At 33.7% G+C, this 15,899-nt stretch overlaps 1 protein-coding gene across 5 annotated transcripts in view; it reads right to left on the minus strand.

The window, feature by feature from the left end:
- Positions 1 to 15,899, minus strand: part of APOO (apolipoprotein O) — a 172,427-nt gene that overhangs the window by 73,353 nt on the left and 83,175 nt on the right. For 4 of the 5 annotated variants that reach the window (XM_058184601.1, XM_058184602.1, XM_058184605.1 and 1 more), the window contains 5 exons: positions 14,364 to 14,483; positions 14,091 to 14,145; positions 10,273 to 10,368; positions 8,723 to 8,814; positions 6,605 to 6,712 (listed from right to left, as the gene is read on the minus strand). In XM_058184601.1, coding sequence (XP_058040584.1) covers positions 6,605 to 6,712; positions 8,723 to 8,814; positions 10,273 to 10,368; positions 14,091 to 14,145; positions 14,364 to 14,483 — 471 coding nt within the window. Of the gene's footprint in view, positions 1 to 6,604; positions 6,713 to 8,722; positions 8,815 to 10,272; positions 10,369 to 14,090; positions 14,146 to 14,363; positions 14,484 to 15,478; positions 15,617 to 15,899 lie in introns of all 5 variants that reach the window. The other variant, XM_058184603.1, reaches the window with a different exon arrangement.

Genomic DNA, 15,899 nt, shown 5'->3' on the forward strand with positions numbered 1-15,899 from the left:
ATAATTTGAATAACGAAACATCGATAGAAATGGTTTGGGACGCCAGTAAAGCTTTTATGAGAGGTGTATTAATATATATTAATAATAGACAGAGAAATAAGCAACAAAGACAGCGTAGATATCTAGAAGAGGAAGTTTATAAGAAACAACAATTATTAATACATAACCTGCATGATCAAAAACTTAAAGATGCAATAAAGTTATTACAGAGTCAATTTAATATGATAATGGCTGATCAGGTGGCAAAAAATATACAATATGCCAAACATAATACTTTTTGTAATGCAAATAGACCTGGTAGGTGGTTAGCATACACCTTAAGGAAAAGACAAAAACAACGTACTACAGAAAAAATAGAATATAAAGGCAAAGAGAGATATCAACAGGATAAAATTAAAAAAGCTTTTTTAGAACATTATACAAATTTATATCTTAAAGATAATATATTGAACAGGGATATTGATAATTATTTGAAGGAATATAAGGTTAAATATTTAACTTTAGAACAAACGGATGAACTGAATCGGCCTATAACCTCTGAAGAAATTATTTTGGTAATTAAACAATTAAAAATGGGGAAAACTCCTGGTACGGATGGGCTTACAGTTAGTTATTATAGGAATTTACAGGATGAGATGTTTGGTCCACTTAAGGAATTATTTAATCAGATACAATTAGGAGGGGGAATTCCCCCCTCATGGAGAACCTCTTTTATTTCATTGATACTAAAAGAGGAACAGGATTGTTCTAAACCTGGGAATTATAGGCCAATCTCACTTTTAAATAATGATTATAAGATTTTTGTTAAAATAATAGCTAATAGATTAATGTTGATTTTGCAGCGAAGAATTCATAATGATCAATCTGGATTTATAAAAGGGAGACAGATGAGGAATAATGTTAGGCAGATTGTTAATTTACAGGAGTATTTAGAAAAGAAATTTTTTATTCCAGCAGCATTTATTTTTCTTGATGCAGAGAAAGCTTTTGATCGATTGCATTGGGATTTTTTATTTAAATTAATAGAAAAGATGCAATTTGGAGATGGTTTTACAAGAATAATTAGGGCAATTTATGGAGAGCAAACAGCACAGATTATAATTAATGGTAGCTTAACAGAACCTTTTAAGATTGCGAAAGGAACAAGACAGGGATGTCCTTTATCACCATTATTGTTTATTTTAATTCTAGAACCATTATTGGATAAAATACGAGAAGTAAAGGAGATAGAGGGAATTAGAGTTAGACAACATGAATATAAGCTGAGAGCTTTTGCAGATGACCTGGTGATTACTTTAACAAACCCTATAAATTCTAGTAAATCTTTGTTGGAAATAATTGATCAATATGGGAAGGTTTCAGGGTTTAAGATAAATCAGAAAAAAACAAAAGTGATAATAAAAAATATGGCCAGACAACAGAAAGAAAAACTAGAGGAAATAACAGGATTTGAAATTGTAAAGAAGGTTAAATACTTAGGGGTCTATATTACATCGTCAAATGTGAAATTGTATAAGAATAACTATGAGGTTTTATGGCAAAAAGTTCAGAAGGAGTTGATTGTTTGGAAAAAATTGCAATTATCTTTGCTGGGGAGAACAGCTTCTATTAAAATGAATGTGTTACCTAGATTTTTATTCCTCTTTCAGATGATACCAATAATTAAGAAAGATAAGAATCTTGAGGAATGGCAGAAGGGAATTAACAAATTTATATGGGAAGGTAAAAAAGCTAGGGTTAAAATGAAAATAATTCAACATTCTCGGGAAAGGGGAGGTTTAAAAATGCCCAATTTTAAATTATACTATGAAGCAGCTGCTCTCTCTGCAATAAGTGATTGGTTTAATTTAACGGAGGAAAGAATTTTGAATATAGAAGGTTATGACTTGCTATATGGATGGCATGCATATTTAATTTATGATAAAAGAGTCGATAAGGCCTTTAAAAATCATGTGTTAAGAACTGCTCTTCTGCGTGTTTGGAAAAAATACTCTTATAAACTAAATTATAAGGTTCCTATGTGGGCAAGTCCTAGACATACAATAGAGAATATAAATATAGAACAGAATCAGTAAATGATTACATATAAAGATCTTTTGTATACTGAAAGAGGTAATTTGCAACTAAAATCTTTGCACGTACTAAAAGAAGAAGAGAAAAATTATACTTGGTTTCAATATGAGCAACTACGTGCTAGATGGAAGGAAGATCAGAAAATTGGTATAGAGCAGAACGAGGGAAATTTGGTAAAGCAAATTAGAAATCAGTCTCAGGAGCATATAAAGAGATTGTATAATGTGTTACTTGAAATAGATTCTGAAAGGGACTTGGTAAAGGACTGTATGATAAAGTGGGCACAAAATTTTCAGGAGCCAATATTATTGGAAACTTGGGAAAAAATTTGGGTTAGAAATGTTAAATTCACGCAGGCACAGAATTTGAGGGAAAATTTTTATAAAATGTTTTATACATGGCATTTAGATCCTAAGAAATTATCGTGTATGTATCCAGATATGCAAGCAAAATGTTGGAGATGCAATTGTGATGATGCTACATATTTTCATATTTGGTGGACTTGTAAGGATATAAAGGCCTTTTGGACAAAAATTTGGTGGATTTTACAAAATGTTTTGAAAAAGAAGATAAAGTTCCTGCCGCAATTTTTTCTGTTGGGAATTATTACGGACTGTACAGTAATTGAGACTAAATTGATTTTAAATCTAATAACAGCAGCAAGATTACTAATAGGACAATACTGGAAGAAAAAAGAAGTACCTACAATAGAAGAATGGATATTGAAAGTTGCCAATTTGGCTGAGATATCAGCCTTTTTGAAAGACAATACGCAAGAAAGATACTTAAAGGAATGGAAAAAATGGATTGACTATATTCAAAGTAGATATCAGACTAAGAGTTATCAGACTGCCTTTGAATGATTATGATGTATTATTTTTGATTGTTTTCGGGGGAAGTTAGGAATTGATGATTGTAGGGGTATAAATAAGTTGGGAAGAACATTTTTTAGCATATGTTTGTTTTATTTTTAACTATACCTTGTGCTCGTTACGGGAAGTCGGGGAGGGAGGGGGGTTGTGAAGGGAGGGGGGAGGGGAGATGGGGAAAAGGGGAAAAAATTTTCTGTAAAACTTTTTGAATAAAAAAAAAACCTATGAAATCTGAAGAAATATATAAGAAGATGGACTATAATTTAAAATTGGACTGAAAGAAGAAATCTACGAAGGGAAGACTGTTTTTGTATTGATGGAATTATATTTTCTTTCTTCGTTTTTATGAATAAGGGGAGTTAAAGTTTTAGAGAGGGGTGGGAATCTATGTATGATTAGTTTATTTTAGTTTGTGATTGTTGATTATAATACCTTGTATTTGCTCTGGGAAGTCCTGGGTGGGAGGGACGGGGGGAGGGTTGGGGGAGGAGGGTGGAAGATGGTATATGGATTGATTAAAATGTACAGGTATGATGTACATATGATATATGTAACTAAAAAGCAAAAAGAATTTGAAATGAAATCGGGGCTGCTCAAATACCACTTCAGACTGAATTGATGGGAATAAGGGATTGGAAAGGGAGAGGAGGAGAGAGAGGAAAAGAAGGAAGTAGGATGGAAAGAAGAGAGAAGGAAAGAAGAGGGGGAAATGGAGAGGAAGAGGAAAGAAAGAGGGTTAGAAAGGGAGGAAGAAGAGAGGAGTGGGGAAGGAGGAGAGGAAGTAGAAAAGGGAAGGAGAGGGGGGATGGGTAAGTAGAAGTAGGTAGAGAAGGGTAGAGGAGAAGGGAAGGTTAAGTTAAGGAAGGAAGTGGTAAACGAGCAGGTCCGAATAGGTAACAAATGAAAGTTAAAAGGTGATGGATAAATGACTGTAGATTAAATATGATGATAGTAAATGAAAATAAAAACTTTTGGGAGATTAAAAAAAAAGAAGCTTGGGAAACTGAAAAATATGATCATAAAAGCCCAGTCCAGCAGAATAGCACTGAAAAACAAAAAGAAGAAATCCAAGAAGAAATCAGCATGGCTACACAAAGATCTCTCTGATAAACTGAAAGACAAAATGGACAAGTACACAAAGTAGAAAGAGGGACACATAATTAAGGCAGAATATCAGCAGATAACCAGAATCCATAAAAATGAAGTCAGGAAAGCAAAGGCTCAGAATGAACAAAGACTTGCAATAAAAGTCAAAGATAATTTTAAAAGTTTCTTTCAATACATAAATAACAAGAAAAAAAAATCAAGGAAACAGTTAGTCCACTAAAGAAAGAAGATAGCAAATAAGTAACAGGCAGCAGAGAGAAAGAGCTCCTTAATTCATTCTTTGAATCTGTCTTCACACAAAAAGAAACTATAGCCCAATCTACCAAAAACATAACTGTAAAAGACAGACTAGAAATAAAAGTTAAAATAAGCAAAAAAAAAAAAAAAGGTAAAAGAACACCTGTCTGATCTTGATGAAAACAAATCACCGAGACCTGGATTACATCCCAAAGTTCTAAAGGAGTTGGCAGATGTCATCTCAGAACCACTGTACCATATAATAATAATAATAATAATAATAATAATAATAATAATAATAATAATAATAATAATAATAATAATAATAATAATATTTTAATTTTTATACCGCCCTTCTCCCGAATCTTTCAAAAATCCTGAAGCACCAGGGAACTATCAAAGGACTGGAAAAGAACTGATCTGGTTCCCCTCTTCAAAAAAGAAGAAAAAAAAGAGACCCAGGAAACTACAGCCTAACATCAATACCTGGGAAGATACTGGAAAAGATAATCAAAAAACAGATCTCGGAACTCCTAGAAATGAGTAAAGTAATAATTAGAAGTCAGCACAGGTTCGTTATGCCAAATCAATTTTATTTCATTCTTTCATATAGTGACTAAATTAGTAGAGCAGCGAAATGCTGCGGACATAGTATACCCAGATTTCAACAAGGCATTCAACAAGGAGAAAATAACCTACTTCTTGCTAAGCTAGAAAAAAGTGGGATAGATATCATCACCATCAGATGGATTTGTAACTGGCTGACAAACTATATTCAACAAGTAGTTCTTAAAAGTATTACATCTACATGGAGGGATATAAGTAGTGGGGTACGACAAGGTTCCGTCTTAGACTCTTCAATATCTTCATGGATAAGGGAATAGAAGATGAACTCATCAAATTTGCAGATGATACTAAGCTGGCAAGAATAACTAGCACCATAGAAGAAAGGCTCAAGATCCAAATGGATCTTGACAGATTTGAACACTGGGTCCTAACTAAAAAAATGAAATTCAATGTAGTAAAAGTAAAAAGTAAACTTACATTTCTTACACTTAGGCAAGAAAAACCAAAAGTACGCAAATAGATTGGGAGAAACCAGGCTTAATAGCAGTAAATGTGAAAGGGATCTTGGAGTCTTAGTGGATAACCAATTAAATATGAGCCAACAGTGTGCAGTGGCAGCCAAAAAAAGCCAATACAATCCTAAATTGCGTTAACAGAGGGATATAATCAAGATCATGTAAGGTACTAATACCACTATATAAAGCCTTAGTAAGACTACACCTAGAATACTGCATCCAGTTTTCGTCACCACACTATGAAAAAGATGTTGAGACTCTAGAAGTAGTACAGAGAAGAGCAACAAGGATGATTAGAGGACCGGGGGCTAAAACATATGAAGAACGGTTGCAGGAACTGGGCATGGCTAGTCCACTGAAAAGAAGGACCAGTGGTGACATGATAATAGTGTTCCAATATTTGAAGGGCTGTCACAGAGAGGAGGGGGGGTCAACCTATTTTCCAAAGCACCTGAAGGCCAGACAAGGAATAATGGATGGAAACTAATCAAGGAGAAATTTAACCTAGAAATAAGGAGAAATTTTCTGACATTGAGAACAATCAACCAATGGAACAGTTTGCCTTCAGAAGTTGTGGGTGTTTCATCACTGGTAGCTTTCAAGAAGAGTCTGGACAGCCATCTGTCAGAAATGGTATAGGGTCTGCTGCTTGGACAGGAAGCTAAACTAGATGACTTACAAAGTCCCTTCCAACCCTGTTATTCTGTTATACATTGGCAACATAACCTTTATCTTGTCCCCTTCTGGCTTAGAGAGACAAGCAAGACAAAAATTTATGATTTCTACTAAGATTTATCTCGAATTGTAATGATCAACTAAGACAGAGGGAATAAAGCTCATGTTCTATAGTTGCTATAATATACAACTGCCATTAGTATATTCAGCATAGGCAGTGGTGAGGGAGTTGTAGTACAAAGTATACTGAAGTTATCTAGCTTGTGCAGCCCGGTTCCAAATGGGTTGCAGTGCAGTTTTGGGCCAAGGCCCAGGGGTTGGGGACCCTAAATGGATCTCCAGGCCAAATAGCAGAGCCAGGTCTTCAGGCTTTTCCTAAATATTACTGAAGTTTGTTGAACCAGCATATGATAGCTTGTGTTTATCCCTGCATAGCTTTTATCACTACAATATAAGAACAAATCAGCAGAAATAAACAAGTACATGCCAAATCAAAACAAAAAAGCCAAGAATCACTAAAACAAACTCATCATGAAAGAAATATCACAGATACCATACCTTGTTATTTGCTTTTGCAGACTTTTTCTTTTTTGAACTATCTTTCCAAAGCGATTCTAGGTTTATATATGCTTGTAAACTCCAGTCATATAGGCGAAGGCCAGTTACCTTTCAAAAACCAGTAATATGATGATAGTCATTTTAAGAGGTATAATTTGACTTTATCAACTTCAATAAACAGTATATTTTTAAGTTTAGGTAAGTAGTATAGCAAATCATGACATTGAGAGAAAAAGCTGTAATTAGAAAGTAAACAAGACAGCAAGAAATAACTGCTACTTTATTCAAATTATACTAAGATACCTTGATCATATACAAACATTGAAATTCCCATTATACAACATTTTCAATTTCTCCAGTGCCACCATAAAAGTGAATTTATAGGTTAGCCACAAGTATTGCTCAGTATGACTTTGTTATAATATAAATAAAGTTTATACTTTATTATAGTTTAAATATAAACTATAATATATATAGTTGAGGTTTATTTGGAAAAGGCAGCACAAAATAAAAAAGGATCTAATTTTTTTACCAAATTTGATATAATTTGGTAGAATTTGGTATCTTGGTAGAAATCTTGGTTTACATTATTATTGCTAACAGAAACAAAGAGAAAATCTTGTGCCTATTTTACATAGCAACATCTTGCACTTAACCCCATATTGACAAGCAGTATTTTCAGAAAGCTTTTGAGGGGCCTCAAATCTGTATAGAGGAGAGGACAATTTTTTTCCTTGTGTAAACACCCTTAAATGTCCATGCTATGATTCAATAGAAAACAAATTACAGAGTTACAAAATGTGAACAGAGGTAGCTAAAACTATGATTTAGAGAAGTGTGAGACTTGACAGAAACAAATGAAAATATTTGTTTTCTATGAGAACATTTAGTTTAAAAACTGAAATTCTGAATTTCAGCTGCAAAAGCAGGTATGCATAAATTCTGTGTAATCATTAATAGAACTGAAAACCCCCACCCTTTAAACAACTTCAGCTACAATCATTTCACATTTAAAAGAATATTATACTTTCAGGACTCATATAATAGATGTCGAGAGTGATTCGCGCTTCACCTAGTTACGTCTTTGTTCTCAGCTTGACTACCATAAGGAGGGGGATGGTTGGAATGTCTGGGATGGGAATGGAATGCCAAGACTGCCTGTAGATTGTGAGACCCTGTTGCCAACCCCAAGATCATTTTGCGCAGATGTTTGAATGATGTAGGCTGTTCTCATAACAAAAGGAGCTGATTTAATTGGATAACACAATGAACTGAGGGGGATGGCCAAAGGGGAAAAGCAAGTTAAACTCTGTGGGCTTTTACGCCAGAAACTCAGAGATGGTTTTGTTTCTTCTGTGCCAATGTAGTGTATTCAATAAAGTTTTACTTTTTGGGAAGAATAATGTCCCAGGAGTTCTTTTTTTGGATTCACTAGCTGGACAGCTGACAATATATAACTTTGTTCTATGGTTCAGTAGTTAGTGTTGGAAAGTATTGTACTATCTCAAATTATATTCAAGAAAGGATGGCTATATAGTGCTAATATACTTTGTAAGCTGCAACTGATTAGACACACTTTATAGGCACCCCATAAAATTAATACACAAAGCTGCTGCAACTTGATATTCCAATAATTTGTACTGTTTCAGGAGCAACATTATCAAGCTATTTGTGCAGACTTAATTTTAGCATTTATAAAATAAAGAAACAATTTTTTATTCAGTTACGTAAAAAAAAATGTCTTCAACATTACTAAGAAAAGGAAAACATAACTGATGAGAAAAGAAACTACAGGAACCCACAAAGTTTTTTCATAAGAGGCTCTGCATATTAAGTATGTGTTAATGAGAACATTTGGTCGCCTGGATTATTCATTAATGAAATAGAATTAGACTTGCAAATCCCTAAAATCTCCTTAACTGATATATTGGGATAAATAATGAATAATAATGGACTGAGACTAAGAAGACTCAACTATGTAAGTGTGCGTACCCAGCCATATTCACTCATGTCTATATTTACGCAATACTTTGGACTAATTATATTATTTAAGTAAAACTACAAGATTCCAAGAAATATAAGGGTACATAAATAAGAAGGATTATTTTCAATAATTACCTTGGCAAGAGCAACTGTTTGCTGTGGATAGTAGACAGCAATACCAATCCCCATAAAGCTTATTGGATACACCAATCTTTTAATTTTAGAACCTATTCCAGAGAAGAAATGTTACTTCTAATGTGTGATATACTGAATAAAATGAAATGAAAAGGGCTTAGTTACTTACTTAGAGTACAGCATACAATGTCAGGGAAATCTACAAATGCTACACACAATGCAATCCCAATAGCCTAAATTGATGGTTCATTCTTGCGTGCTTATCCTTGGTGCACCACAGGGGACAAATTAGTTTACAATAGCTGACTAGCGGTGTTCAGGTTGCTGACTCTTCCACGCTCCTCTGCTGGTCTCGTCTCATCTCGCCTCATGTTGCATTGTCTCACATCCGGCTAGGTCCAGAACCAGCTTCCCCTCACTGCATACACAATTGTAGCTAAATTTTTCCTATCAAAGTGGTATCCATTTATCTACTTGCAATATTGCATGCTTTCAAATGGGTTAGGACCTGGGGAGGAAGCAATGAGAACACACTCTGGCTCACAGAGCTGGGCTCAAACTGCCAGTGTGAATTTCTGGCCAGCAGTTCCAATGTCATTAATGTCCCCAAAGGGGCAGATTCTCAGCTAGATGAATTACTTTGGCAATAAGTAGGTTGGGGAAAGTATGTTAAATGAATACAATTAGATATAAAGATATAGGAAAACAGGATAGTGAAGAGCAAAGGAATACTAAACACTGTAGCAAGATGATGCAAGCCTGGCTTTGGTCATTGAAAGACCCTACCCACATATTCTCAATTTATAATTCAGTCTCCAAATTCTAAAACATCTTGAAAAGTACATATTGTCTAGCCACATAGATAGATTCAACAAGTGATAAAGACTTGCTCTGGTAATTAAATGCTGTTTATGAATAACCAGTGCTTATACTGTGACAGATTATTCATTTATCAGTCTAGCCTGGAAGGCTCTCTGATTAATAGCAGAGACAAAGTTTAGTCAGGATTCTTTTCTACCTCTACTTCATCTACTAGAGACTGAGAATTTATACCATATACAACATGTACCTTATAGCTAAGACATGATCTTTAACATATGAATTCAGCAACAATATGAAAACAATGCTTACTTGTGATGTATGTCTATTATATACATAGTAATTGATGGCTTTAAAAGAGGATCATGATTTATGTAATGTTATTCTGTAGAAGAATATGTACATTCTCACTGTATAAAAATGACTCATTAAATGCATAATCATCATGTTCCTTAATGGAGTTTAGTTTTGAATTAGTTGGTACAATTGTTGGTTAGTAATAGGTATTTTTACATCTTTATTATACATAGTTCTCTTGTCTGAAACATATTGAGCTTATTCCAAATAAATTCTAATGCTGATGTATTGAAATTTTTATTTGTAATTTAATGATGGTAACATTCTGGTTGAGCATTACAATATCAATTAATTGTATATTGCAGTTTAAGTTCTGCCTTGCTGAAAGAGAAAATGGACACCAACATTTGAACAAACATTGAAAACAAACATACCTCTTGCCAAGAACAATCCAACAATACCAGCAAAACCTATAACACCAAGCCTTGGATAAAGTCCTGGAGGTGGAGCTTTGATGATTTCATAACTCTCTTAAAAAAAAACAGTATTACATTACCTATTTATACCTATTTACTAGAGCATTTAAATATTATTCCAGACTTTAAATTATTATTTTTATTTCCATTATCAATAGCTAGTTACAAAATTAGAAATACATTTGATATATTGATATCTAATATAATAAAGGTATATTAATTAGAAAGATGTTTACATGGTGTCCTTGTGACAATCTTTTTTTATTAAGTTTTTATAATTAAACAAATCTTATTCACTGCTTACACATGATTGTGACCAATTTTATGTCCTCCTCTTAATATTCACATATGTTCTAAACATTTATACTAATTTTACATTCTATTTAGAGTTCTATCCCTTTTTTTCCTTCTATTTTCAATCCAATTGTACAATTTCTGCCATATTACATAAAAATCTGAATCCATCAATACTCTCAATTCAAGAGTCAATTTGTCCATTTCGGCACAGTCCAATACTTTTTTAACTATTAAATATTCAGAGGGTATGTTTTGACTTCTCCAACATTGAGCGAAAGCCAATCTTGCCACAGTTATCATATGCAGAATAATATATGTTGGGTTTTTTTCATATTTCTTTTCCATTATTCCTAGAAGAAACAATTCTGGTGTATATTCTATTTTGAAGCCTGTTACTTCCTGTATCCAACTATGTATCTTCATCCAATATTTTTTATTTTTGGAGCATAACCACCATATATGAAAGAAGGTACCTATCTTTTGTCCAGATTTCCAACATTTGGGATTAAAATTTGGATATATTTTTGCCAATCTAGAGGGTGCCAAATACCAACGGTAAAACATTTTATATTGATTTTCTTTATATTTTGCCAATCTGGTTAATTTATCATTTCTATTCCAAATTGTTTCCCAATCCTCTAATTCAATATTATGCCCAAAATTTTTTGCCTAGGCTATCACAGCTCCCTTTACTACGTCTTCACCTCTATCAAATTCTAGTAAATAATTATAAATTTTAGTTATTAACTTCTCATCCAGTCCCACCAATATTTTATCCAATTGTTTTGGCCGTATTTCAATTCCATATTCAACTTTATCGTTTATAAATTGTGATTTTAATTGCAAATAAGGCCACCAGTCTATATTTATTTCCTGTTCTTCCAGTTCTTGCCTACTTTTTAGATTCCCCTGATTGTCTAAGTTTTCATTGTATTTGGCCATTTTGCTTATATCCAGGGTATTGGGATGAATCATTGCTTCCATCGTCAAGACCCAGCTAGGAATTTTCATATAGTGTTTTTTCTTAATTTTTTGCCATGTTTGCATTAGGGCTTCTTATACTTTATGTTGAAAAAAATAGCAATGAGATTTGTTCTCTCTGTCCCATAAAAAGGTATGCCATCCTTTTTTTAAAATCATGTTCTTTCACTACAAGTAATCTTTTATTTCTCAAATTAATCCACTCTTTAACACAAACTAAGATTGCTGCTTTATAATAAAGTCACCAATCTGGGAGCACAAGCCCATCTCTGCTTCTACTATCTTGAAGATCAGATATTTTTATTCTTGCTTTTTTCCCTGCCCTTATAAATTTTGTTATAATTTGATTATAAAAAATTTCTTATCCAATTTTATGGGTATTGTTTGAAAAAAATACAGTAACTTCAGTAAAATGTTCATATTAATAGTTGCGATTCGGCCTAATAAGGATAAATGTAATGGCTCCCATCTTGCCAAATCTACTTTTATTTGTTGCATTAATTTTACATAATTGTCTTCCTTAATTGAGGAATACCTCGCTGTCAGCCAAATTCCTAAATACTTAGCTTTTCTCACACTCTGTAGACCCAATTCTTTCTCTAATTCTTTTTCCTGTTGTGATACTATGTTTTTAACTATCATTTTTGTTTTTGCCTTATTAATTTTAAGACCTGCTACTTTCCCGTATTTTTCTATCTCCCATATTAAAATGGGCCCTGTCTCCCTTGGGTCCTCCAAAAAGAATACCAAATCATCTCTAAATGCCTTTAATTTATATTCTTCCTTTCTAATTTTAGTTCCTTTAATCTCTGGATTTGCTCTAATTTTCACCAATAGCAACTCTAATGTCAGAATGAAAAGCAGAGATGACAACGGACATCCCTGGCGAACTCCTTTCTTCGTTTCAAATGTCCTTGTGACAATCTTGTTGGTAGGTTAGACTAAGAAACAATGACTGACTAAGAAGTACCAATCAACTTTTATGTTTAATTGGGATTTGAATCAGGTACACCTGCAATAGTCAAATATTAACAATTGGTTCTTTTGTTTTCCCTATTCTTTACTGTTGCCACTGTTCATTGGTAATTAGCATATCAAGATCCATTTCCCAGGTCAGCATTACCTGGGATAATATAATATATAATATGCAATAATATTAACAATATAATAATATAATATGCAATATAACTGCATGGGTTTTGTTTTGTTTTGTTTTTGTTATTTAAAAAGCTGTTTGTTCTCTTGGCATTTCCTGAAGTTTAGACTTGAAATTAATCTGAAATTGCATTCAGATTAAGACATTTAAAATTTTGATCAAGTTTTAAACTTTTTACTAGGTTGACATACTTTATCATACAAGTAAATACATTACTTTCTTGAAATCCCTTCCTCTTCAATGTGTGTTCTGTGAGAAGAGGAAGGTTAAGGAATAGATATTGTTTAAAGAAATTGTGTGCTTTTTTTCCTGCTCCCTCTCAGAGTGGTGAGATTGGAGAGAAAAGGATTTATAGAGAATAAGGTATTTGCATAGTGTGTCCATTTTAGGCTGTCAATGCAATTTATTGCTTTTGATGCATGGAAGAGCAAATAGTTTATGGTCTTGTAATCCCTTCCTCTTCAATCTCCCCACTTTAAAGGAGAAAATAACACAGATCAGGCATAGGACAATGCATACTGCCTGTAATGGCGATCATCGATTGAGGGACACTGTAAAAGTCATGAATTGTCTATAAAGTTATTTTTTCAGCCTCTTCGTAACTTTGAATGGTTGCTGAATTGGTAAGCAAGGATTATCTGTACTTGCTGAAATGTATGAAAGAGCCTGTAGATTACTAACTTAAAACAGTTGCAAATGGTAACTGAAGAAACGGATGTTCAGAAAGGACTTCCTATATCATGAAATTCATAAGAATTGCTCCTTATCACTCACCTCCAACCCTCATGTTATTAAAGCAGCCTAAACATATTTTTTGCTCAAAAATTAACTTAATGAAATTATCTGAAAGGATGTTAAGGACTATTATAATTAGGCAACAGGAAAATATATGCCAGGGGAATGTTAAAAGAAGAGAGAGAGAAAGAGAGGTATTGGGGTTCTGGAACTATTCAAGTAGACATTAAATGGCATTTATTAAAGATGCTTTGCTTTGGATTTCTACACAAAGCACAGAGTTTGTAGTCGGGATCCCAAATGGTATTTTCAACTATACAAACATTACTTATTTTCGCTATGAATGCCTATATCTAAAATGAATTTAGATATCTGAAAGTCTAATTATATAAAATATCTTCCAAATAATCTTTTTAAGCATCCTACTCTTATCAAAAGGGTGGTATATGACCTTATTCATAAAACAATCATAGGCAGCAAGAATGTAAGCAGATTGAATAATGAAGTTACAGTACCTTAAAAATATGTACAGTAACACAAGCACATAACAGTATATTAAAATATTTCCAAAATGTGTATAGTTTAATTTCTGGAAACATGCTCTCACCTTTAACATATTCACAGGCCTTTTCTAACTTAGGCATAGCTTTCCCAGTACAGTCCTAAAGAGGGCAAAGTTGAAACAACTATTAGTATGTTAAAAGATTGCAGCATTTCTTCCAAAGCAATTTAAGTATGGGTATATTAGTACTGAAATGATCGTGTTTATAGTTTAGATTGCAAGAGAAACAGATTCTACTCATACAATTTCTGCAATAAAAGCTACATGTTTATACAAATTATTCAGTTTTTGGGATGGTAACAAAATTAAATGCTATACCTGAACCCAAGCTGCATATGGTGCCAAAGAATGCCGCAGATGAGAAATAGTTTCTTCCAGTTGTGATTCTGGATCTTCCACATACTTTGATTTTAATGATGGACTGGTATAGAGTGAAAGCTGTAAATAGCAGTAAATAATTACTACTTATATTCCAATACCATGTTTCCCTGAAAATATGACCTACCCCGAAAGTAAGACCTAGCCTGTGTTTTTTGGGGTGGGCATAAGGCCTACCCCAAAAATAAGCCCTAGTGAAGGGGGTTGGCGTGGCCAGCACAGGAGGCAGATCTTCCCTTCCTCTGTCACCTGATGGAGGCTCGACTCTTTAATTGTGGACCGCGGATCAGCTGTGCCAGTGAGAACCAGGCAACTCGGTCCAGATCTCTGGAGCACCTCCCCAGCCACTGGCCTGCCAGGGCCCCCTTCGCCAGTGGTCGCACTTCCCTGCATGAACTTTTTTTGTCTTAAAAAGTTTTATTTTGACATTCTTATCCAATAACATATCCAATAACATATTTAATGTACCCTCATATACAATTAATCGGGTTTGCCCGGTCACCACCCCCTTCCTTTTCCTTTTACTCTCCTTCTTTACCTTCTTCTACTTTCCATAACCATCCTCCCCCTCTCTTATCTACATCCTCTCCTCTTTCCTCCCTACTCCTTTCTTCTCCCTCTTCCCCTCTTCCTTCCTTCCTTTCCTCCTCCTCTTCTCTTTCCTCCTTCTCTCTTCTACTCCTTCTTTCCCTTCATTCTAAAGTAGTAACCAGGCAGGTCCGATCTTACATTAATTATACATCTTCAATCATCTTTGTACATTAACTATCAATCCATTTTCTACCCCCTCCCCCTCCCTTCCCCTTCCTCCCCCCACCCCCCAGGACTTCCGAGAACCGAGTACAGGGTATAAAACTAACAACAAAAATTAAAATCTAGCACAAATCATAATCCATAGTCGTTCCTTAAAACCTCCACTCCCCTTCCAAAGACAAAGAAGATACTTTTCTTCCACTCCATTATATATCAGACCATTCCACTCCTAGAATTCTCAAAAGTTTCCGATTGAGTTAGTGTTTATTCTTGAATAAAGTACGTAGTTTTTAATATCCAACCTTCATCAATCAATATCAAAACAACGTTCCATCTTCCAATATTCACCAAGGTTTCTTCTAAAATGTCTTTCTTCCCTTAGCAGTCTCTCAAAAGTAGTTCATATTTCCAACTTAGTTTCTTTAATTTTTCTGTCCAACCTTCAGGGGTAAGCAATAGTCCATCTTTTCACATCTTTAACATTTATATATACAACAAATAATATTACAAATATCCAAAGTGTCAATTGTAATAATTAAAATCTTCACTTTACCTTACTTATGTCAAATAACATTGTTAAAATTACACCTATAACATCCAAAATATATCTATTATAACAATTACATTCTAATTAACATTACATCCATCTCTTAAATATAATATTTAATCCAAGTTCCTAAATTTTACTATCTATCCTCCAAAATTAAACAATATTCCATCTTC

This window comes from Ahaetulla prasina, chromosome 5 (genome assembly GCF_028640845.1).
Source record: "Ahaetulla prasina isolate Xishuangbanna chromosome 5, ASM2864084v1, whole genome shotgun sequence".
In the NCBI taxonomy this organism is placed as follows: Eukaryota; Metazoa; Chordata; class Lepidosauria; order Squamata; family Colubridae; genus Ahaetulla; species Ahaetulla prasina.